Below are 22,836 nucleotides of genomic sequence, written 5' to 3' on the forward strand. Positions count from 1 at the left end.
GGTTTCTTTTGATTCCTAATGCCACGGGCTGAATTGTGTCCCCGCAAATTCATGTGTTGAAGCCCTAACCCCCCGGACCTCAGATGTGACCATATTTGGAGATAGGCTTTTTAGAGAGGTAATTAAAAGAAAATGAGGTCACATGGCTGGGCTCTAATCCAATCTGACATGTTTCTGATAACAAGAGGAAATTTGCCTATAATCCCAGCACTTTGGGAGGCAGAGGAGGGTCGATCACTTGAGCCCCGGAGTTCGAGACCAGCCTGGGCAACATACCGAAACCCTGTATCTATAAAAATACAAAAATTAGCCAGGCATGGTGGCGTGCCTGGTAGTCCCAGCTACTCGAGAGGCTGAGGTGGGAGGATGACTTGAGCCTGGGAGGCGGAGATTACAGTGAGCCGCAATTACAACACTGCACTCCAGCCTGGGCGACAGAGTGAGACCCAGTCTCAAAAAAATAAATAAATAAAAAGAAGGGGAAATGTAGCCCCCAGACATGTGGGTGCACAGAGGGAAGACCATGTGAGGACACAGGGAGAAGGTGGCCATCTGCAAGCCCAGGAGAGAGGCCCTAGGAGAACCAACCCTGTGGACACTTTGATTTTGGACTTGCAGCCTTCGGGACTGTGAGAAAAGAAATTCTTCTTCGATCAACCCAGTCTGTGGTATTTTGTTAGGGAACCCCTGGCAAACTAATGGATTCAGGGCCTGCTATGTTATCCCATTTAAGTTGTAAAAATAATCCCATTTTTGTGTTTTATCATCTTCAGGTGGGGAAACAGATGTGCAGAGAGGTTCACTAACTTGCCCCAGATCAGCAGCTAGGTAGGGCACGGTTAGGAGTGAGCCCACGCCTGAGCTTTTTAGGGTGCCATGGGCCTAGAAAGGTAGGGGTGGCGAGCACCTTCCCTCTTAAGTAAGTCCTAGAAGAAACCCATCTACCGACCAGTATGAAAGGACATTAGAAAGGGCAAATAAAAGAAGGTAGATTCTTGTTGACTCTGAAAAAGTTTATAACATGATAGGTTTTTACAGAGAAATATATAATAAAATAATTAAGTAGAAATGCTAACCTCTCTTCTTAACATTCGATGCTCTCTTCATTGACCCTGATTTCTCATTTTGATTTTGCCTTGACACTACTTTTACTTATTCTTTTGAGCCAACCCACATCCTTTGGAGGGACAGTAATATTGAAAGATAAATACATTTATTCATGTTTCTGTAGCACTAATGGATGGGTTCAAATATACAGATATATGCTTCTCTTAATTCAGCATCTAAAATGGGTACTTTATTTCCTTCAGGCTATATTTTCATAAGCAATGATTTTAGACATTGTTTTAGGCCAGGTTTACAAACCTTGGCCAGAGGAGAGAGAAGGGGAGAAACCAATTTTGGCTGGCAAAGCTAAATCAGCCATCCCAGGAAACCCAGGCTCCCTGAGAGCAGGCACTATACCTTACTTACACTTCTCCTATGTACCCCATCATTCCTGTCCCTGATTTCCTCCTGTCCCCCTATCTGCCCCCACACACATTTTGTTTGTCATGTCCCACCCATTCTCATTGGAAATGTAACATGAAAAGCCTAGTGGAAGGCACAATTCTTGACAAGCAGGCGTGACTGCAGCTTCCCCGGCTAAATTCTACCCTCTGCTTGAAGCCTTGGAACGCAGGTGTTCATTCTCTGAACATTCTAATGAAATGAGTCACCATGAATCACCATGAATCACCTGAATCACCATGACAACTCATTATGGCTTTTCTCTGGGGGGGGATGGGGGAGCTTAGTTCATGTCCTAAGAGAAAATTCACCTTCTTAAGTCAACAAAACGATGTTTTAAAAGCCTGAAGGAGCAAATCGTCAGTAGCACATCTAGAACCACACCACCCCGATGCCACCAGGGTGGCCTGGTGGCCTCAAGCATGATGTCAGGTGGAGCTCTCTGCACTTTGCTGGCGGCACATCTTCGCGGAGAGAAGCACGGGGAGGGTGACATGTGGTACAGAGCAGGAACGATGGCTCTGTGCGATAGCAGCAGACAAAGGTTGCCATGGCAAGCCTGCTCGGGAGGTAGGAGGGGATGCTGGTAAGGTCTGACGCTTCCGGCTGCTGATGCCGTGAGCAGAAATGTCCTTTCATCTTCTGTTTTTTTCGAAGCAAAAAATTGTCTTTTCTTCCACAAGAGCTTTAAAACCCAATTAAGAGACCATTTTCCCAGACCACATTTGTCCAGCCTCACAACAACAGTTTGCCATTTGACTCAGACACCCATCACTGCGCTGACGCCCACAGCTGTGATTACAGCTCTGAGGGGATCAATAATACAGGCTGGCTCACAGGCTGTCACCAGGCTCCTGTGCTCTTTGGGGCCTCACCAATTACAGACAATCAGCCTTGTCTGCTGAGAAGGGTGAGCTTCCGGTGGCAAACACAGATACCATTTCTTCCTTTCATCCAGAAAAAAACTGAGTGGATTGGGCTCACAGGAAGATTGTGTTAAAGCGGGGGCTGAGAGATGCCAGGAATATTCCTACCCAAATGCTAAAGATTTGTATGGTCTCTCAAAAATGAGGTTGTCTTTAATGAAACGAAAATGCAGCCCATAGTAGCATGCACATCTCTGGACACCAACCCAAGCCTATGGTCAGGGATGAGCTGGTGTAACAGTCATAACTCTGGTTGTCTTTCCTACTAGCTTTGGCTTTAATTCACTTTTGCTGCTATGCATGTTCTACTAACTTTCTGGGACTCAATATCCTCATCCATGAAAAAGATTGTCCATAATCCAATCAATCTTCATAAATATTTTGAGGATGAAGACAATAACACAAAGCACAAGACATAGGCTAAAACATAGCCAAGCTAATAATTGCTATTCAATGAAAAGTAGCTCTTACTATAATAGACACAGCTTATATTATGGGGGATTGATAAGATTTTTTTGAGGAGTATATAATTAGAGGAATCATCTGCTGAAAAAAATTGAATGTGAAATTGTTTTTGTTATAAGATGCAATGACCTAGAAATGCTTCAATTTTTGTTTTGTTCCATTTGGATTTAGTGGGGAGCATGAATGTCATACATGAATACAGCCAGGAGAGTCCTAGGAGGAAGGTGATCATCTTGGAAGATTGTTGCACTTCATCCTAAAGGGTGTCCTCCAAAATTTTTTTATAACAATGGAAAATTTGATGCAACGCAAATATCTTAGGTATTATTTATATATTTATATAGATTGTGATGCATCATAGAAAATCATGGAGTAATACTTTTTTCAAAGAATATTTAAATAGTGGGAAATGCTCACAATAAAATGATAAGGAAAGCACCATGCAGAAAATCCATATGTGTAGTATCATTTCAATTTTGTTTGTATACATATATTCACATGTGGATACTGAAATAACACAGGGAATATGACAAGAAAGCTCCTGTGTCTTTTCATTTTTACCATGAATGTCCAGTATCTAGGTGGAAAGGGGACATTTTTTTTTTTTTGAGACAGGGTCTCACTCTGTCACCCCAACTGGAGTGCAGTGGCGTGATCTCAGCTCACCTCAACATCCACCTCCCGGGTTCAAATGATTCTCCTGCCTCAACCTCCTGAGTAGCTGGGATTACAGGCACATGCCACCATGTCCAGCTAAGTTTTGTATTTTTAGTAGAGATGGGATTTCACCATGTTGGCCAGGCTGGTCTTAAACTCCTGACCTCAAATGATCCACCCGCCTTGGCCTCCCAAAGTGTTGGGATTACAGGCGTGAGCCACCGCACCAGGTCCATAATCACATAATCATGTGGAGAAAACCATGAAAAGCTTCCTAAAATATAGAAGATGACAAAAAAGGGAAATATCGAAAGAAAGAGAGAAATCATGGAAGAGGTACCCAATCTGTGGAAAATTGAAGTCCCTGAAAAAGAGTGACGTGGCCCACAATAACTAACATACAGTAGAAGAAAAATCTCCACACTGCACAGAGCTGAGTCTTGAATCAGCAGGGCTCACCAAATGCAAGGGAGGGTCAAAATGAGGGGAACAGTCTGGGTGCAGTGGCTCACTGCTGGGTCTGTCCTGCAGAACCTGGCCGATGGATGAAATGAGTGCTCAGACACAGGTATGCAGTGTAAGAGCAGCTAAGTGACTGCCTGGCTCTAGTGGCCAGAGAACAGCCCGGAGAAGCTGGAGCAGCTTGCTTTTATTGAGTGCAAGCACAATGCTGAAAACCTGGAGCAAACACAACCTGTAGATAATTAACATTTATTGTTCCCCTTTCAGGGAATGTCAAGTGCAAGGATATTCCAAGGTCAGTTCCTGGACAACTTCTAACAAACAAGCTTGACCAAGATAAATTCCCCTACACTCCCTTGTACCTACTCCTTATCCTCTGCCTCAGGGTTATAGAACAGCTGCCTTCAGCTATTCTGCCATGGAGCTTTGCAGAGCCTTCTGACCTTTCAGAAGGCCTGCTCCTTTTCCCTATAGTTTCTCCCACCACTCTGACCGATCTCCTACAGCTCACACCTGTAATCCTAGCACTTTGGGAGGCCGAGGTGGGTGGATCACCTGAGGTCGGGAGTTTGAGACCAGCCTGGGCAAAATGGCAAAACCCTGTCTCTACTACAAATACAAAAATTATCCAGGCATGGTGATGGGCGCCTTGTAATCCCAGCTTCTTGGGAAGCTGAGGCAGGAGAATGGCTTGAACCGGGAGGCAGTGGTTGCAGTGAGCCGAGATCGTGCCACTGCACTCCAGCCTGGGCGACAAGAATGAGACTTCATCTAAAAACAAGACAAAATTAAAAAAAAAAATGAGAGGAACAAATGGAAAAGAAATGGAAAAGTAGACCTTGTCCCGTGTATAAAACTAAAAGAAAAAGTAAGTCGGCCACCAACATCCAGGCCTCTTGTAAAGGGTTAGACCATGCATGCCCTTGCCTGGAATCAAAACCACGCCCTCTGCAGGCACGCAGCTGTCCCACTGGGTCCCTGAGTGCTGCTGCCCTCTGTCCCCTGGAGAATCAGGACTGATGTTCCAGAGGCTAGAAAGCCATCTGGCCCTCACCAAGGCAAAGTGCAGCTGACAGAGCACTGGCTGCGGACAGTGTGCAGTAGCCCCCTCCCCTCGCTGGAAGGGCACCTGTGACAGCCTATCCTTGCTGTGATCTTGGCCAAGGAGGCTTCTCCAGCTGCATACTCACTGACCAGAAGAAAATTGTGCTGAGACTGAAGCATGATGCATTTGCTGAATCATTGCTGAGTCATTGTTGCTGCTACATAGAATGGTATGGTTCACAGCAACGTATTGAAGCTTTGCTTACAACATAGCTGACGTTTTCTTCTCTTTCTTTTTTTTTTTTCTTGATGGAGTTTCCCTCTCGTCAACCAGGCTGGAGTACAATGGCAAGGTCTTGGCTCACTGCAACCTCTGCCTCCCAGGTTCAAGCAATTCTCCTCCCAAGTAGCTGGGATTATAGGTGCCCCCCACCACACCTGGATAATTTTTGTATTTTTAGTAGAGACAGGGTTTCACCATGTTGGCCAGGCTGGTCTCAGACTCCTGACCTCAGGTGATCTGCCTGCCTTGGCCTCACAAAGTGCTGGGATTACAGGTGTGAGCCACTGTGCCTGACATTTCATTTTCCTCAGCTCCCCGTTTAATATCACCCATGTCTGATGGAAAAAGAGATAACCAAAGAATGCGAAGGAGGAGCACACGGAGGGATGACTCTGAACCTAGCCACAGGGCCTGTGGGTCATGGAGAAGGCAGTCATCAGTCCTGGCATGTGGCCTATTCAGGAATCTGGGTGTCATCCGGATGAATTAGCGTTCATATTTTTTGGCCCAGAGTCTAGGAATAGGCATTATAAGCAAGTTCCCTCCATGACTCTGAAGCACACTGGATGTGGTAGGCACATTAATGCACCCTCATTCCCAGAGATTTCAGGTCTTGGTCCCCAGAATCTGTGACTGTTTCCCTTCCAGGGAAAAGGTGACTTTGCTGATGTGATTAAGTTAAGAACCTTGACTTGAGAGATCATCTCAGATTGTCTGGATGGACCTAATCCAATCATATGTGTCCTTAAAGGTGGAGACCCACTTTCCTATCTTATATGTGGTCACAAGGAAATGCGACCATGAAAGTGTGAAAGGAAAATAAATCTTGGGACCCCCAAATCACTAAGCCAAAGGGAAAAGTCAAGCTGGGAACTGCTTAGGCCAAACCTGCCTCCCATTCTATTCCTAAAAGAGATAGCTACTAAGATAAAAAGCTACATGGGTCCCTCACAAGGAATTTCCTTTTGGATGAAGGACAGACAGAACTCAAAGTCACCCCTCTGCCCACTGAGATAGCTGCACATCTGATGGCCTCCTTTGGAAAGGCTAATCAGAAACTCAAAAGAATGCAACCAATTGTCTCTTATCTACCTATGACCCGAAAGCCCCCTCCCTGCTTCGGATTGTCCCACCTTTCCAGACCAAACCAATGTACATCTTACATCTCATGTCCCCCTAAAATGTATACAACCAAGCTGTGCCCAACCACCTTGGGCACATGTAGTCAGGATCTCTTGAGGCTGTATCACAGGCACACATCCTTAACTTTGGCAAAATAAACTAAGTTGATTGAGACCCATCTCAGATATTTGGGGTTTACAAAAGAAAGGTCAGAAAGATGGGACACAGCTGGCTTTGAAAATGGAAATGGGGCTGTGAGCCAAGGAATTTTGGAAGCCTCTAGAAGTCAGAAGAGGCAAGGAAGCAGATTCACCCCTGGAGCCTCCAAGGTGTCAACTTTGGTTTCAGCCCAGTATGACCCAGGTCAGACTTGTGATGTACAGAACTGTAAGATAATCAGTTTGTCTTATTTTGAGCCACAAAATTTGTCACAACATCAATAGAAACAAATACATAAAATTATCAGTCTTGTTGCTCATTCTCAGGACTGGAAGTGGAGAGACTTGCTTGCTAGTTTCGCGTGGCCACACTGGCCATGTGCTCTGCACAAAGGTGTTCTCCAGTGTGTGCCTCACTGTCCTCATCCACTGAATGGGCCTTCACCAATTCTCAGAGCCTTGTGAAAGACAATATCTGAAAAGGAAGCCCCTTTTTCCCGAAGTTAACAATGCTTTCCTAATGAGACTATCATCTACTTGACATGAGAAAAATGATTAAGGGAGAGTACTGGGTTCAATATAGTTCATATTCCATGCTAGGAAGTTTTTTTTTTTTTTTTTTTTTTTAATGCATCAAGTCCAAGTCATCCCAGTGCCATTTGTCCTGCAACCCCAGTGGAATAGAAATTCCATCATGATTGTCTTTTGTCTATCTTGTTTCCTGGTGTAAGCTCTGACACACAGTCACTCTCAATAGATACATGTTAGATGAAGAAAATGAATTCAGTTGCTGCATAGAAGCAGCAGCATCTTTAAGTAAATGATTGGTTCAAAGACAAATAGCATTTATAGCCTCTGAAGCCTGGTCACATCTGCCACCTGTGCTGTCCTCCGAGGAATATCACGGGCTCTGAGCCACACAGATAGAGTCTATAGCTGGAAGCCATGGGGCAAGCTACCTAATGTTCTGGACCCTAGTTTCCTCTCCTGTAAAAGGGGCTATTAAAATGTTTCTTCACTTGTAAAAAGGGGTACTAAAATGCATAGTGTTGTTGTGAGAATTAAATGAGTTAATGCCTGGAAAATGCTTAGGCACAGTGGCCGGCGATGGGGAACCCCACACAAACGATAGTTGCTGTAGTTGTTACTTCCATGCACCTGCTGTGAGATAGCGGCAGTGCTACCTACCATAGCTAGGGGCCTGGGGAACTGAGTGCCCTGCCCTGGGGAAGCGAGTGAAAGACAGCACTGGGATCCTAATCCAGATCCTGCCAATCCCAAAGCCAGCATTTTCCCAAGAGCTCAGTTTTGTTTATTCTCCAGGAGAAATTTGAGGAACTAACAAGAAGCATGAACGCCTCTTTCCCCACCTGCGGCTACAGTCCTGTGCAGAGCCCGTGCATCCCAAAAGTGGCCCTCACAGCTCCCACCTTACCTGGATCACTCCTCCCCCTTCTCCAGCTTTCTCATTCAAAAATGCCTTTGGTAGTTCCAGCATCTTCCCAAGCCAGTCCATCATCACAGTCTCCAGCTCTGTGCATGCTGGGCTTGCCGCCTGTGGTGGGGGAAGGGAAGGGATTAACCGAGGGCCAGGCATTGCAGAATTTGGGGAGCAGCAGTAACAAGGGGATTTAACCTTCCACTAAAGCCCAGATTAAAATCACCCAATCTCAGATGTGATTCAAAGGCCTGAAGGCTGTTTGACCTAGAATCATGAAAGGAGAGCAGTTGGGAAGGAACATACGGGCCACCATAATGAACCTTACTCCACTGAGCCTCACTGCATGGGCACTGCGGGCTTGCTAGTATATTCATTTGTTCATTCACAGAAGGGTCCAGAAAGCCCACTGGTGGACTTTCCTCCGTAGTCACAAATGAAGGGAATGAGAAAGTGGGCGCTGGGCAGCTGTCACCCTCTGGGCATCCCGAGAAGCCATTGATCTTGTCTTTTAAACTCCCAGTGACTTTTCTCTATGAACTCTCCCCTCTCTCTGAACAGGCTGGTCTTGAGCCCCATCCAAAGGTGGATTGAGCCTCCACCTTCATAAGAGTCTCCAACATAAGGGGTCCAAGATGTTCTCATGCCTAGATGTGCACAGCAACATCCTGATGCATCACCAGTAAGATCTAAGTGAGAAGAGTGCATTCTCCCTTCTGGTCAGCCCCATCCTGCTGGGTTCTACCTGAGCCTGGCCAAGCCCAGCTCTACCAGGAGCCTATGCTCTCTGCTAGGGATGAGGTATCAGGCAACGCAGCCTGAGAGATAGTGAGGCACTCCCTTCAAGGCCTGAGGGCAACCAGACTGTCCCAGAATGAGCAGATAGAGATGGATGCCAAGTACCTCTGCGGGACAGAATGGATTTGGACCAGCAGAGCTAAATGAAATCTGCTGCAATATCCAGTGATAGAAAATGCTCTTTAGGAGAGGGTGTGCTCAGCCCAGGCCAGCCCTGCCCAGCAGAGAGGGAGGCCCCAGTGCCTGGCAGAGGAGCAGCACAGACACTGAAGAGCCCATCTGTGGGCTCTTCAGCCCTGCCTGTGGGGCCCATGATGCCTGCTCACCCGGCAACTTCCAGTGCCTCAGCCCAGAGAAGAGCAAGTGCCAGGCTGGTGAAGCAAAGGTGGCTCAGCTGGGCCCTGTGGCTCAGTGCTGAAAATTCCTAATTGACAGCTCCTTTACACATCACAGCATGCCACATAGACCAATGCCCACAAGTCCACCTGGCTCCAAGCCACAGACAAGGTGAGTGCTCTGGACCCCGAAGGCCAAGGACAGCCCCTGGCTTTTGAGGAACTCCCCAGGGTGCAGCAGCCCTCAGACACTGGCCATCAGCAGGCAGCTCTACCTCCAAGCTCTCTGCATTTGGGAGGAATGCATCTTTCATGTAATCTGTGCCTGGAGCACAGAGTCACGGGCAGAGCCAGCCCTGCCTACCGTTCTTCTGAGTAGGGACTTTTTTAGGCATTTTACCTCCAGATAGGGTGGGACTGGTGGTTTGCAGGCAGGAGCTAGGCCCTTTTCCAGAGACCCCCCTGCTCCAAGGCTCTGGACACATCTGATAGGCTGGTTGGAGCCTCTCCCCGGGCAGCAGCCCTGGTGGAGAACAGATGGAATGAGACAGGGGCAGTCGCAGTTCTCAAGCTTTAGAGGATATAGAAATTCTCTGAGCTGCTTGGAGAAATGCAGATTCCCAGGCTCGAGCCGCAGAAACCCTGGGCCCCAGACCATGATGTTAGTTTATACCAAGTGCTTCCAACACAGCCTGTGCAGAATGGGCTTTGAGTTGTTGAGACTTTCTCTGTTCTCAATCGCTACTTTCTCAGAGGCACTCTCTCTGGGCTGAATCCTTTCTCCTCCCTGCAACAGTAGCCCGTCTGCCCACAGACAGCACCGCCATCTGCTCAGGTCCCTTGTGCATAGGTACCGTGTCCCCACCCCGGGATCCCACCACAGCCAGGACCCCTTCCCGAGGTGCATCCGGACACTCACCCAGGAGAAGCCGATGCAGCCAATGGCCCCGCACAGCATGTCCGCAAGCATGGCCGGGTACGAGCTGGCAGTGGGGAAGTAGGCGAAGAAGTAGGGGCTGTGCCAGTGCGTCACCTGCATGGGAGGATGGAGCAGCTGCTGAGGAGTGAGGAAAGCCAGGCCTCAAGAGAGCGGGGGACCCAGGTACCCCCATGGCTCCCAGCTGCCAGATGCAGCCAGACCCAGAGTTAGGTGAGTGCAGTTCCCCAAATGTCAGCCATCCCATTACCTACCTCCATTATTTCGGAGCATTTACACATCACCTTACTGTCCCCACTCCCTTTAAACCAGCTCCCTTTTTGACACTGGAATGTATTTGCTAGCTCAGAAGGAAAAGTTCTATCTCCAAAATAAAGTGGAAAATCCTTATCATTTTCCATAACAAAAGAAGTCTCAAAAAACCACACTGTGCTTCAAGTTCTTGCTCCGGCGCTCTCGTCAGTGAAGGCGCTGCCCCAAGGCTGATCTCTTTGTGCCAAAAGCTTAGTTTTCCTAAAACTACTCTAAAAAATAAAGTCTCCATTAAAAAAAACAAACAAACAAAAAAAACCAAGCTCCGGATTTTCGAGGTTTCTTCAGTCAAGCCACAAACATGCATCTGGTCTTCCCGCTGCCCCTGGCTCTTCTAGAGGAGCTGAGGCCTTCCCTCCAGCCAAGCAGCTGGATCACCCCGCAGATGTCTCGCCTCTGCTGTCCCTCAGCCTGGCCACTGTCCCTTGCCATTTGCCCTGGCTAGGGGCATCCCACCTTTCTCCAGCCCATAAGGTGAACACCTGCCACTCCCTGGGTGAGGCACAGAGGAAAAGCTCATGTGGGCCAGGGAGGAGATCCATAAGGGGTAGTGACAGCTCCATGTGGTATGCTTGGGGACAGGGGGTTCCAGGATCCAGGAGGCAAGGGTTGTGGTGGACACCCAGGCAGGGAACATTTAGCAATGGTAACAAGGGGCCAGCCTCAAACATCTTGGAGTCTGGGAGGACGATCAGGGGAGGACAGAGAAGGAGCAGGTGTAGCCTAGTCTTTCGGTCTTTAATTTGTTCCTGCCAATGCGGTACCTGCCCTGAAGGAACAGAATAAAGTCCTAAAGCCCTCAGGACAACCCTCAGCCCCTGTGCATGGAGAAGGTATAGAAATTGCCATTCAGACCCCTCTCAGGCTGTGACCACGCACTGGTTTCTGAGAGACATTGCCCCGTTCCACATTGTCCCCTGCTGGTGCTCCATGTCCATCCTGCCTGTGGGAATAGCATGGTGTTGGGAGCACCCCTGGACTGCAAGTCCAGCAGGAACCCTGATTTGCTGGGTTACCCCAGACAACTGACTGCACCTCCCTGGGCCCTGTCATCCCCTCAGATAAAATGAAAGCACATGCTCTGATGCTTCCTCCAGGTCTGGCTCAGAATCCCAGCAGCAGAGGATATGCTCTATCGGGCTTGGCTGCTCTGCTCTGAATGTATCTGCACACCATTCGCATCGAAATCCTAAGCCCCAAAGTGATAGCATTAAGGGACAGCGTCTTTGGGAGGTGATTAGGGCATGAGGGTGGGGTCCCCTTAATAAGATTAGTGCCCCCCAACAGTGGGATTAGTGCCCTCATAAGAAAAGGCAGACAGCTGGCTACCTCTTGGTTACGTGAGTACACACTGGGAAGATGGCTGTCTGTAAACCAGGAAGAGAGCCCTCACCTGAACCTAATATCTTGATCTCAGACTTCCCGTCTCTAGAACTGTGAGAAATCAATGTTGTTTAAGCCCCCAGTCTACGTCCTTTGATATAGCAGTCCAAGCTAAGATATCTGTAAGATATCTCTTACAATCTGGGAAGAGATGCAAACATTTATTTCTCAATAGCACTCATCGTTAAATATATGTTGTCTAAGATGTAGCATGAGCAATCCCCCCGATTGTGAAGGCAGCCAACTGAGAGAGCTCACCAAGACCTAGGAGTGTTCAGTAAGGTTTATTTAACAACCACGGCCACCCCAAGTCTGCCAGGGCTTGGGCAGTGGTGGAGAGAGGGAGCTAACACAGTCTAGGCTTGGGGGCTCAGGTGTGGGAGGTTGGTGATGAGGCTGAGAGGCCGAGAGGAGCTGCACAGGCTGTGATGCCTTCAGCACAGCAGGTCCAGGCCCACGACACTGTTAGGGGCTGAAAAAATGCTTAAATTTCTTCTGTAATCAGGAGGAAAAAACAGTGAACTTTCAGGTTAAAGAAAAAAAATCGATGTTAATATATTCATCTTTATGCCAATGCATTTGTAAAGCATAATTTTCCATATTTCTAGAGAGGAAGGAGCCGACAAAGACAAAGCACCCGGGGCCCAGGAGAGTTTAAGAGCAGCCCTGTGGCTGACTAGACCCTCAGCACCTGGAGGGCCCATGTGCCTTTGTCTCTCTCCCCTTCCTGTGGCCTCTGGGCTAGAAAAGGACAGAAGCGATTCTTGATTAGGGACAGATGTGTGCTCTTTGGCTTCACTCTCCGCTGATATTCACAGCAACTTTTGAGATGGCTGGGCCTGCACTTGCTCCACTCACGGCTCAAGAGCTCACCTGGTTTCCTGCGATCACACAGCCAGCAGTTCGTGGGCTGCAGCTCCCACCCAGGGACCTTGCCCAACGCCTGTGCATTTCCCAGCTCAGCTCTGCGCAGTGAACGCCCCCATAGAAGGAAGCAGAAAGACTTCAAATCCTCCCTTACTCTCTTGTACTCCCCACTGCCTGACATTTAGCCATACCTCTCCCAAAGGGTTTTATGCTGAACAGCTTAGTGTATTTGCACAATTTCTAGAAGAACCTGAATCCTGTTCTTTGCTCAAAGCATAAATGCCAAGTGAGAATCCCCTGGAAGAAGAAATGTGAGCAGTGTGGTGAGAGAGGCACTCAGCTACTGAGAAACCAGTCCCTGAGGTCCAGGGCCTGAGGCCTAGTCTCAACCCATGATCAGTGGACTGTAACCTTGGCTGACCTTATGCCTTCCCAGGGCCTTGGCATTCTGTCTGGATTGAGGGAGTGGGTCTTGATGGTCCCAGACCCCTCTTCTATGAAAATCACATGTTGTTGCTCATAGGCCTTACAACCACAGACGTGCTGGGTCGCGCCAGCGATCAACCAGTGGAGCCCACGGAGATTTTCCCTGCCTGGACTCTGCACATTGTTGCATGGAAGGGCAGGTTTGGCCACCCTCATAAACATTCCTGATCTAGAAACTGGCCGGGCTGCAACTCCCACCCAGATCCTGACTAGGCCAGAGCCACTTTAACCAACAGGCTTTTAGGTGAACTCCTTGGCAGAGAAAATCTACTGTGGAAGCGTAAAGCTGAAGGGAAGTTTCTCTGAGCTCCAGCTCTGCTGCCCTGTGAGTGAGTATCGGAGACAGCAGCCAGTCCCGTTGATTTCTGCCCTCTGTGTACCCCAGGCCTACTGGCTTCAGAGAAAAAGGGCTGCCTTGGTGGGCAGCACCACGCTGCCCACTCTCAAATAAACTAAATAAAACGTTTCTTCCACATAGGCTAATTACCTATTGCTAAACCCAAGGATGGTGGAAGTGTGCTTTATTTGGGGCAATTGACTTATTTGAAAGCAGCCACCAGTGTCTTGCCTCCTAATGTATATGAGGACACGCTCTATGTACCGAGTGTCTCTGGGCAGGGACTGAGTCTCAGGGGACCTGGGGGAAAGAACCTCACTGCCCTTGGATTTGGATTTTAATCTTGACTTCATTGTGTACTAGCTGTGTGACCTGAAGTGGACCACCTAACCTCTCTGAGCCTCAGTTTCCTCAGTTGTAACATAGAAATGACAAAATTTCTCTCCAACCTGACTGCCATAGGGATTCCTTGAAACAACGCACGTGAGTTGCTCAGAGCCAAGTAAGTGCTATGCAAGTTCTAGCCCTCCTGTTTTCTGACCTTGGATACACACTTACCCCAGGCATGATTATCTTCTCAACATCGTTGATGATGTCCTCAAACGTGTCTGGCTCCTGAGGGGCAGCGGCAGGGATCAGCGGCCGCAGGTACCCGGGCTCCACGTCAGGGTAGACCTGGCGTCCCTCAATGCCTTCCATGTAGTTGGCCACGTAATCCACCATCTCCTTCCCTCTCCTTCGGAATTCACTTGCGTTCATGGTGTCTGGGCTCTGTCAGAGGTGAAAACTGCAGAAAGAAAATGATTCAGTGAGCAAATTTTGCAACCTCTGAACTGGAAGGCGGGGATACCAAGCAAGCCGTGGGTAGGGACACCTGGGCAGTGACTGCATGCCCTGGAGGCCACTTGGATCCCAAGTAAGGGGCGCTTTCCTTCCATGTCTGTAGGAGGTAGAAATGGCACTGGATTTGGGACTGAGGCAAAAGCTGCTTCTCCTCTTCACCAGCTATTCAACTGGGAACAACACAGTGTCACTTTATTTCAATAGACTAGAAGCACACGTTTATTTTCATGATCGATTCCAACTTTAATGACAAACACTGGTCCAAGTCCTGCCTCTGCACTTACCTGCCTTTGAAGGAGACAAGCTTGCCCCTTAGAGCCCCTCTCCTCATCTGGGAAATGAAGACTGTGATGCTGACCTCTCAGGAGGGCATGAAGGCACAGTCACACAATGCACACAAGCCTCAGCTCAGAGCCTGGGGCAGCAAACCCTCTCAAAGTTAGTCTTCTTCTCTCCTCTTGATTCTGTCACAGATGGAACTGCACCTTTACGCACCATCTGCTTTTTAAAACTAATGCTCTCCTCCCTCCTTGCATAAGTAATATGCAGGCAATTCTCATTATTGCTGGTAGCTGTGTTCTATCTACAACTGTTGCCATGGCCATAAACTCTGAATTAGTGAATACTGAACCATTTCTTCTAGGAGAAATACAATTTCCTGAAGCGTGATCCCAACATTTTTGTCAACAAATCAATACATAAACTTTTCATGTGTTTTTAAGAGACACTTTATTTAATATATATTGATTCATTAACATTGGACTCACAGCCAACAGCACTGTAACTCCTGTTGGGGAAGCCTCTCTAACACATATATCTTCTCCATAAGGCACGTCTTGTGCATAGGATGGCTAGACAGCACTTCTGCACCACATTTGGGGGTCATTTTAAACAGCAAAATCACCAAGAAGAAAAACATAAAAATGTGAAGGATGTGGCACTGAATAGACAGAGAGAAGCACACACGTTTACATTATGAGAGCTGAAGCAAGAAGGCAGTGTGTCCCTTTGTTCAGCCTCAGCTGGGAACATACGCATCGGACAAGCACATTCTCCACTACGCTACACATATGTACATCCCTGAGTGGTCTCAAAAGCACCATGAGTATTGATATTTATTGACATTGGGGGTTACAAATGAATTTTAGCAAGTAGGAGAATTTGCATAGGTGGAATATGTGAATAAGAATCAATTGTATTTTCAGAACAGGACAGTGAACAACACAAAGAAAAAGATAAGCCTAAAATCCCACCACCCAAAATTCTGGCACACGTCTTTCTAGAATTTTTATTTTACTTTATTTTATGTGTTTATTTTTTTTAAACGGAGTTTTGCTCTTGTCGCCCAGGCTGAAGTGCAATGGCACGATCTCGGCTCACTGCAACCTCTGCCTCCCGGGTTCAAGTGATTCTCCTGCCTCAGCTTCCTGAGTAGCTGGGATTATAAGCACCCACCACTATGCCCAGCTAATTTTTGTATTTTTAGTAGAGGCAGGGTTTCACCACGTTGGCCAGGCTGGTCTCAAACTCCTGACCTCTGGTGATCCACCAGCCTCGGCCTCTCAAAGTGCTGGGATTATAGGCATGAGCCACCGCTCCCAGCCTCTAGAATATTTTCTATTTATGAGAGACAATTGCATGCTAGGGATGGACTCACAGCCAACAGCACTGTAACTCCTGTCTGGGGAAGCTTCTCTAACACATATATTTTCTCCATAAGGCACGTCTTGTGCATAGGATGGCACAAGGAAAATGCATAGGGATGCATTTTCAAATCTTTTTCATACTCCAAAGTTTTGTAGATGAGGAAATGGAAGCTCAGAGAGGCAATGTGACATGCCCAAGATCACATGACCAGTAATTGCAGAAATAGGATTCAAATTTATAGCTGGCTCCAGGACAAATTTAAGATAAATTTTCCCATGGGAGTTAAGTGCTTAGGAATACTCTAAATTCACTGTTATTAGCAATGGTGATGACCTTAATATCAGCTTCCAGCACTTCTCTATTTTCCCCATTGTCCATGCTGGGATTTTTAACAATTTTTGTGAGGTTAAAGGTGGTAAAGAAAAATTGTTCACCAGACACTTGTTAAAAGTGACAAGACAGATTTTACTCAAGACCACTGCAATAAGGATAGAATGTTGCAAAAGGGGAGGGACTGAACTCAATTCCAAAAACAACAGGGGCACATAGGGACTTACAGCCAACGGTCAGGTGAGAGGGTCCCTGGGTGGAAAATTACTAAGAGGAACTTGGGTAAGTATCAAGGGTGGAGGGGATAAAGGAACTCTGGATGAGATACCAAAAGTGGAAGCACATGAGCCTGATTGGACATCAAAGTTGTGCTCAGAAGGCCAAGGAGGAGACTTGGCTAAGCTCTTCCCTCTTGGGCCAGAGGAGCTTGGCTGATGTTTGGTCAAGGTACTTTGACAAAGGTAAACCTGCTAGAATGTGCTTTTCCTTCCATTGGCATTCTCTCTAACATTTTTACTTCCATGTTCTCTGTTAAATGAACAGTTACAGCAGTTTTTATGTTATTTCAAGGCTTATTAGATCCAGCCCCCATGTTAAAGCTGTTGTTTGAGGATGCATTTCTCAGCTAGTGAGCGCTTGAGTGGCAGTGATTGAGACGTAAGATTAGACTCTAGATTATAGCAACAGCAAATGCCAAACTAACAAGCATGAGAACAACCACAATGACTGTCTGAAGTTCTGTTGCACCTTTGTGCTTCTTAAGCCATCGACCAAGGAGTGTCCTGTTCACCAGCAAAACATCATGGCCATGTGCTAAAGCAGCCAGCTTACAATTCCTTGGGGCCTGCAGGCTTTGAAATTAGTTCTTAGTTTGAAGTGACGGTTTTTTTTTTAATTTTGCACATACAGTGAAACTTGGTTTTCACCTCAAGTGGAAGTATTTCAAATTAATATGACTCAAATTTTTAACTCAAATGGTATCACACTGCAGATCTTTTTGCTAGCCTGTTTTTCTTTACTAATTTCTAAGTACATTTCTCATGTTGATAAATACTTTTTTTTTTTTTTTTTTTTTTTTTGAGACGGAGTCTTGCTCTGTCACCCAGGCTAGAGTGCAGTGGTGCAATCTTGGCTCACGGCAACCTCTGCCTCCCAGGTTCAAGTGATTCTCCTGTCTCAGCCTCCCAAGTAGCTGGGACTACAGGGCGTGGTAGCACACACCTGGCTAATTTTTTTTTGTATTTTTAGTAGAGACAGGATTTCGCCATGTTGGTCAGGCTGGTCTTGAACTCCTGATCTCAAGTGTTCTGTCTGCCTTGGCCTTCCAAAGTGCTGGGATTGCAGGCATGAGCCACCGCACCTGCCCGATAAATACTTTTCTATTGTGTGATTTCTCACAAGTATTTCACAATGTGAATGTGCCATATTCACAACATGTACCTCTATTGTTGAGCATTTATATTATTTCCAATTTTCACCCACATAGTGGGAAGCATTGGTGTATCCCAGTGGCCAACACTCCAAGACCGAGAGCCAAAGAAAGGACTGCGAGTCACACCCTGATTCTATGTATTAGCTATCATAATTGCATGTATTAGCTATTATAATAGCGTGTATTAGCTGTACAACCCAGCGTAAATTGCTGCCATGCTAAACCTCATTTTCTTTAACTGGCAACAAAAATCATGACAATAATAGTATAGGTACACCCAGTTTTATTGCATTTTTTACAAATAGAAGGTTTGTGACAACCCTGAATCCAGCAAGTCTATAGGCACAATGTTTCCAAAAGCATGTGCTCACTCAGTGACTCTGTGTTACATTTCAGAAACTTTTGTAATATTTCAAACCATTTCATTATTATTAATCTGTTATAGTGATCTACGGTCAGCAATCTTTGATGTTACTATTGTAATTGTTTTGGGACAGCATGGACCACACCCACATGATGGTCAACTTAATAAATTTGTATCTGACTGAACCACTGACCCATTATTCGCCTGTCTTTCTTCCTTTCCTTGGGCCTCCCTGTTCTCTGAGATGTGACAATATTGAAATTAGGTCAGTTAGTAACCCTGCAATGGCCTCTAAGTATTCAAGTGACAGGAAGAGTAGGTTGTATGTCTCTCACTTTAAATCAAAAGCTAGAAATGATTCAGCTGAGTGAGGAAGGCATGTCAAAAGTTGAGCCAGGTCAAAAGTGAAGCCAAACAGTTATCCAGGCTATGAAAGCAAAGGAAAAGTTGTTGAAGGAAATCAGAAGTATAACTCCAGTGAGCACATGAATGCTAAGCAAAATAGCCTTATTTCTGATATGGAGAGTGTTTTAGTGATCTGAATTGAAGATCAAACCAGCCACAACATTTCCTTAAGCCAAAGCCCAATTCAGAGTAAGGTCTTAACTGTCTTCAATTCTATGAAGACTGAGAGAGGTGAGAAAGTTGCAGAAAAAATGCCTGAAGTTAGCAGAGTTTTGTTCCTGAGGTTTATGGAAAGAAGCACTCCATTACATAGAAGTGCAAGGTGAAACAGCAAGAGCCAGTGGAGAAGCTGCAGCAAGTTATCCAGAAGATCCAGCAAAGATAATCCATGAAGGTGGCTACGGTAAACCATAGATTTTCAATATAGACATCATAGCCTTCTATTGGAACAAGAAGCCCTCTAGGGCTTTCATAGCCAGAGAGGAGAAGTCAATGCCCGGCTTCAAAACTTCAAAGCACAGGCTGACTCTCAAAGGGGGTAACACAGCTGGTGACTTTAAGTTGCAGCCTATGCTTACTTATTATTCTGAAAATCCTAGGGCCCTTAAAAACTATGCCAAATCTACTCTTCCTGTGCTTTATAAATGGAACAACAAAGCCTGGATGACAGCACATCTGTTTACAGTATGGTTTACTGAATATTTGAAGACTATTGTTGAGAGATACTTCTCAGAAGGAAAGATTCCTTTCAAAAATATTACTGCTCATTGACAATGCACCTGGTCACTCAAGAGCAAGATGTACAAGGAGATTAATGTTTTCATTCCTGCTAACTCAACATCCATTCTACAGTCCATTGATCAAAGAGTAATTTAGACTTTCAAGTCTTATTAAGAAATGCATTTCATAAGGCTGCATCTGCCGTAGATAGTCATTCCTCTGATGAACTTCAGCAAAGTAAATTGAAAACCTTTTGGAAAGAATTTACTATTCTAGATGCCATTAAGAACATTTGTGGGCCGGGTGCAGTGGCTCACTCCTGTAATCCCAGCACTTTGTGAGGCCGAGGCGGGTGGATCACAAGGTCAGGAGATCGAGACCATCCTGGCTAACACAGTGAAACCCCATCTGTACTAAAAATACAAAAAAAATTAGCCAGGTGTGGTGGCGGGCACCTGTAGTCCCAGCTACTCGGGAGGCTGAGGCAAGAGAATGGCATGAACCTGGGAGGCGGAGCTTGCAGCAGTAAGCCAAGATCACACCACTGCACTCCAGCCTGGGTGACAGAGCGAGACTCTGTCTCAAAAAAAAAAAAAAAAAAAGAACATTTGTGATTCATGGAAAGAGGTCACAATATCAACATTAACAGGAGTTGGAAGAAGTTGATTCCAGTCCTCACAGATGACTTCAAGTTTCAAAATTTCAGTGGAAGAAGTCACTGCAGATATGGTGGAAATAGAGAACTAGAATTTTAAACGGAGCCTGAAGATATGACTGAATTGCTGCAATCTCATGATAAAATTGGACAGATTAGTTGCTTCTCGTGGATGAGCAAAGACATCTTGAGATAGAATCTATTCTGATTGAAGAGGCTGTGAGTATTGTTGAAACAACAGCAAAGGATTTAGAATATTACATAAACTGAGTTGCTAAAGCAGCAGCAAGATTTAAGAGAACTGACTCCAATTCTGAAAGAAGTTCTACTGGAGGTAAAATGCTATCAAACAGCATCACATGCTACAGAGGCATCCTTCATGAAAGGAAGAGTTGATCGATGCAGCAAACTTCATTGTTACTTTGTTTTAAGGAATTGCCACAGCTACCATAACTTTCAGGTACTACCACCCTGACCAGTCAGCAGCCATCGACATGGAGGCAAGACCCTCCACCAGCAAAAAGATTATGTTTGCTGAAGGATCAGATGATCGTTAGCATTTTTAGCAATACATTATTTTTAAATTAAGGTATATACTTTTTATATATAATGTTATTGCACACTTAATAGACTACAGTATAGTGTAAACAGAACTTTTGTATGCACTGGAGAGAAAAAATTCATGCGACTCCCTTTATGGTGGTCACCTGGAACTGAATTTGCAATATTTCTGAGGTGTGAACACCGAAAATTTGAGACAGGTCTCAGTCAATTTAGAAAGTTTATTTTGCCAAGGCTGAGGACACACCCATGACACAGCCTCAGGAAGTCCTTATGACATGTGGCCAAGCTTGGTTTTATACATTTTAGGGAGACAGGAGACATCAATCAATTTGGAAGAAGTACATTAGTTCCATCCAGAAAGGCGAGACAGTGCAAAGCAAGGCCCTCCCGCTGCGGGCTTCCAGGTCACGGTAGGTGAGATACAGTTAGTTGCATTCTTTTGAGTTTCTGATAAGTATTTCCAAAGAAGGCAATCAAAATATGCATCTATCTCTGTGAGCAAAGGGATGACTTGAATAGAATGGGAGACAGATTTGCCCTGAGTGGTTCCCAGCTTGAAAGGGCCTAAGATATTTTCCTTTCACAAGAGGTATGCCTGTAATACCTTGAAGAACTTTGTGTAACAACTAAATAAATAAATGGTAACAAATTAGCACTCAATAAATGTCAGCTATTAGCTTTTCCAAATAATCCTAAAACGTGCAACCTCTTGTTTACATTTCTGCACACTTTCTTTTGCATTAAAAATTTATAAAAAGGAGAACACTTATTTTATAATTTATTTAGAACAAATTCTTCTAGAGATAAATATTTTTAGTGTCTTGAAAATATATTGCCAAATTTTCCCCTAAAACATCTTTTTTTTTTTTTAACCAAATTACTTTCCCAATAGGGATTGTATAAGAATGCTCATTTTACCATACAATCACTGGGCTTGAATATTCATTTTAAGTTTAACCAGCCTTAATGATTCCGTTGTACCTTTTTTTTTTTTTTTTTTTTTTGAGACGGGGCCTCACTCTATCGCCTAGGCTGGAGTGCAGTGGTGTGATCTGGGCTCACTGCAACCTCTGCCTCCCAGGTTCAAGCAATTCTCCCGCCTTGACCTCCTGAGTAGGTGGGATTACAGGCGCATGCCACCATGTCCGGCTATTTTTTTTGTATTTTTAGTAGAGACAGGGTTTCACCATGTTGGCCAGGCTGGTCTCTCACTCCTGACCTCAAGTGATCCACCCGCCTCAGCCTCCCAAAATGCTAGGATTACAGGCATGAGCCACCGCGCCCAGCCCCATTGTGCTTTGACTAATGAAACTGAATAGCTTTTTCGTGTGTTTCTTTGCCATTTGGATTACTTTTTTAATGAATTTCTTGCTCACTGCATTCTTTTCCACTAGGGTGTTAGATATTTCCTATTTAATTGTGAGAGTTCTAATATACTAATAATTCTACTCTTATGTCTGTTAAATGTTTTGCAGGCATTTTCCTCATTTTTGTTGGACCCAATTTGCTTATAATTCTATTCTGACCTATAAGAATGTCAATTTTTATGTAGTGAATTCTCATAATCTTTTCTTCAGGACTTGTACCTGATGTGTGACTATTAGCAATGTCTTCTGAAGCAAATATTCTGGCTATATCTATTTGCCCTCCTGGGGGGCCACACATGTGAGGCAGCAAGCTGAAGACTCAGAAGGGGTAGCTGGGAAAGATTCAGAAAGACGCTCAGCTTCTGGGGGTATCAGCTTTAAGTCATAGCACCAGGCCAAAGCATGTGGCTCTGGAATAAACAAACACAACAAGCAGACACATACCACATACACCAAAAGAAATATTCCTAGTCAAAGTGTAAAGTAAGACCTGGTTCTTATATTTTAAATTATTCTCTGTTATTTATTCACAGATTATTTCCCACAAAGACCTTTTTAGAAGGCTCTTAGCATGAAGCCACAGAGAATCTTGTGCTCATTTGTAGCTGTTTGATATTTTATGCCCCCAAGCTGTGTAAATATTAGCTGGAAGACTTAGCCTATGATAAAGGCTGTGGCTTATGCCTCTCCAGGCCCTTGAAATAGCTTCTGTTGACATAATCTGCCCAGTGTTCCAGCAGCTGCACATGACACTATTCTCCACACTATTCTCTACCCCACACTATTCTCCATGCTGCGCTATTCTCCATGCAGCCCCTGTGGTGCATTGCCTGTGCACGGTGAGCCGGCTGCCTCCCTGCACTTCTGGCTCAATGTCTTTTTGCATCAGCAACAGTCAGAGCTCATCTCCAGCCCCACACGCTTCAAGAAGAGATGGACTCCCCTGAACTCCCTCAGACCTCCTGATTGACCTGTGGGGTTATTTTGTTG

The 22,836-nt window shown here is 45.6% G+C and overlaps 1 protein-coding gene and 1 long non-coding RNA gene across 4 annotated transcripts in view; one reads left to right on the plus strand and one right to left on the minus strand.

The window, feature by feature from the left end:
- Positions 1-22,836, minus strand: part of DDC (dopa decarboxylase) — a 104,904-nt gene that overhangs the window by 69,226 nt on the left and 12,842 nt on the right. For all 3 annotated transcript variants that reach the window (XM_004045448.4, XM_004045449.4, XM_004045454.2), the window contains exons 2-4: positions 14,078-14,306; positions 10,117-10,230; positions 8,062-8,181 (exon numbers count right to left, since the gene is read on the minus strand). In XM_004045448.4, the coding sequence (XP_004045496.1) occupies positions 8,062-8,181; positions 10,117-10,230; positions 14,078-14,278 (435 nt within the window). In that variant the 5' untranslated portion in view covers positions 14,279-14,306. The remainder of the gene's footprint in view (positions 1-8,061; positions 8,182-10,116; positions 10,231-14,077; positions 14,307-22,836) is intronic.
- On the plus strand, positions 1,797-3,338 carry LOC129523674 (uncharacterized). The gene is made up of 2 exons (XR_008667250.1): positions 1,797-2,079; positions 3,072-3,338. It is a non-coding gene; the product is annotated as an uncharacterized lncRNA (long non-coding RNA).

Source organism: Gorilla gorilla, chromosome 6, assembly GCF_029281585.2.
Source record: "Gorilla gorilla gorilla isolate KB3781 chromosome 6, NHGRI_mGorGor1-v2.1_pri, whole genome shotgun sequence".
NCBI classification, from domain to species: Eukaryota; Metazoa; Chordata; class Mammalia; order Primates; family Hominidae; genus Gorilla; species Gorilla gorilla.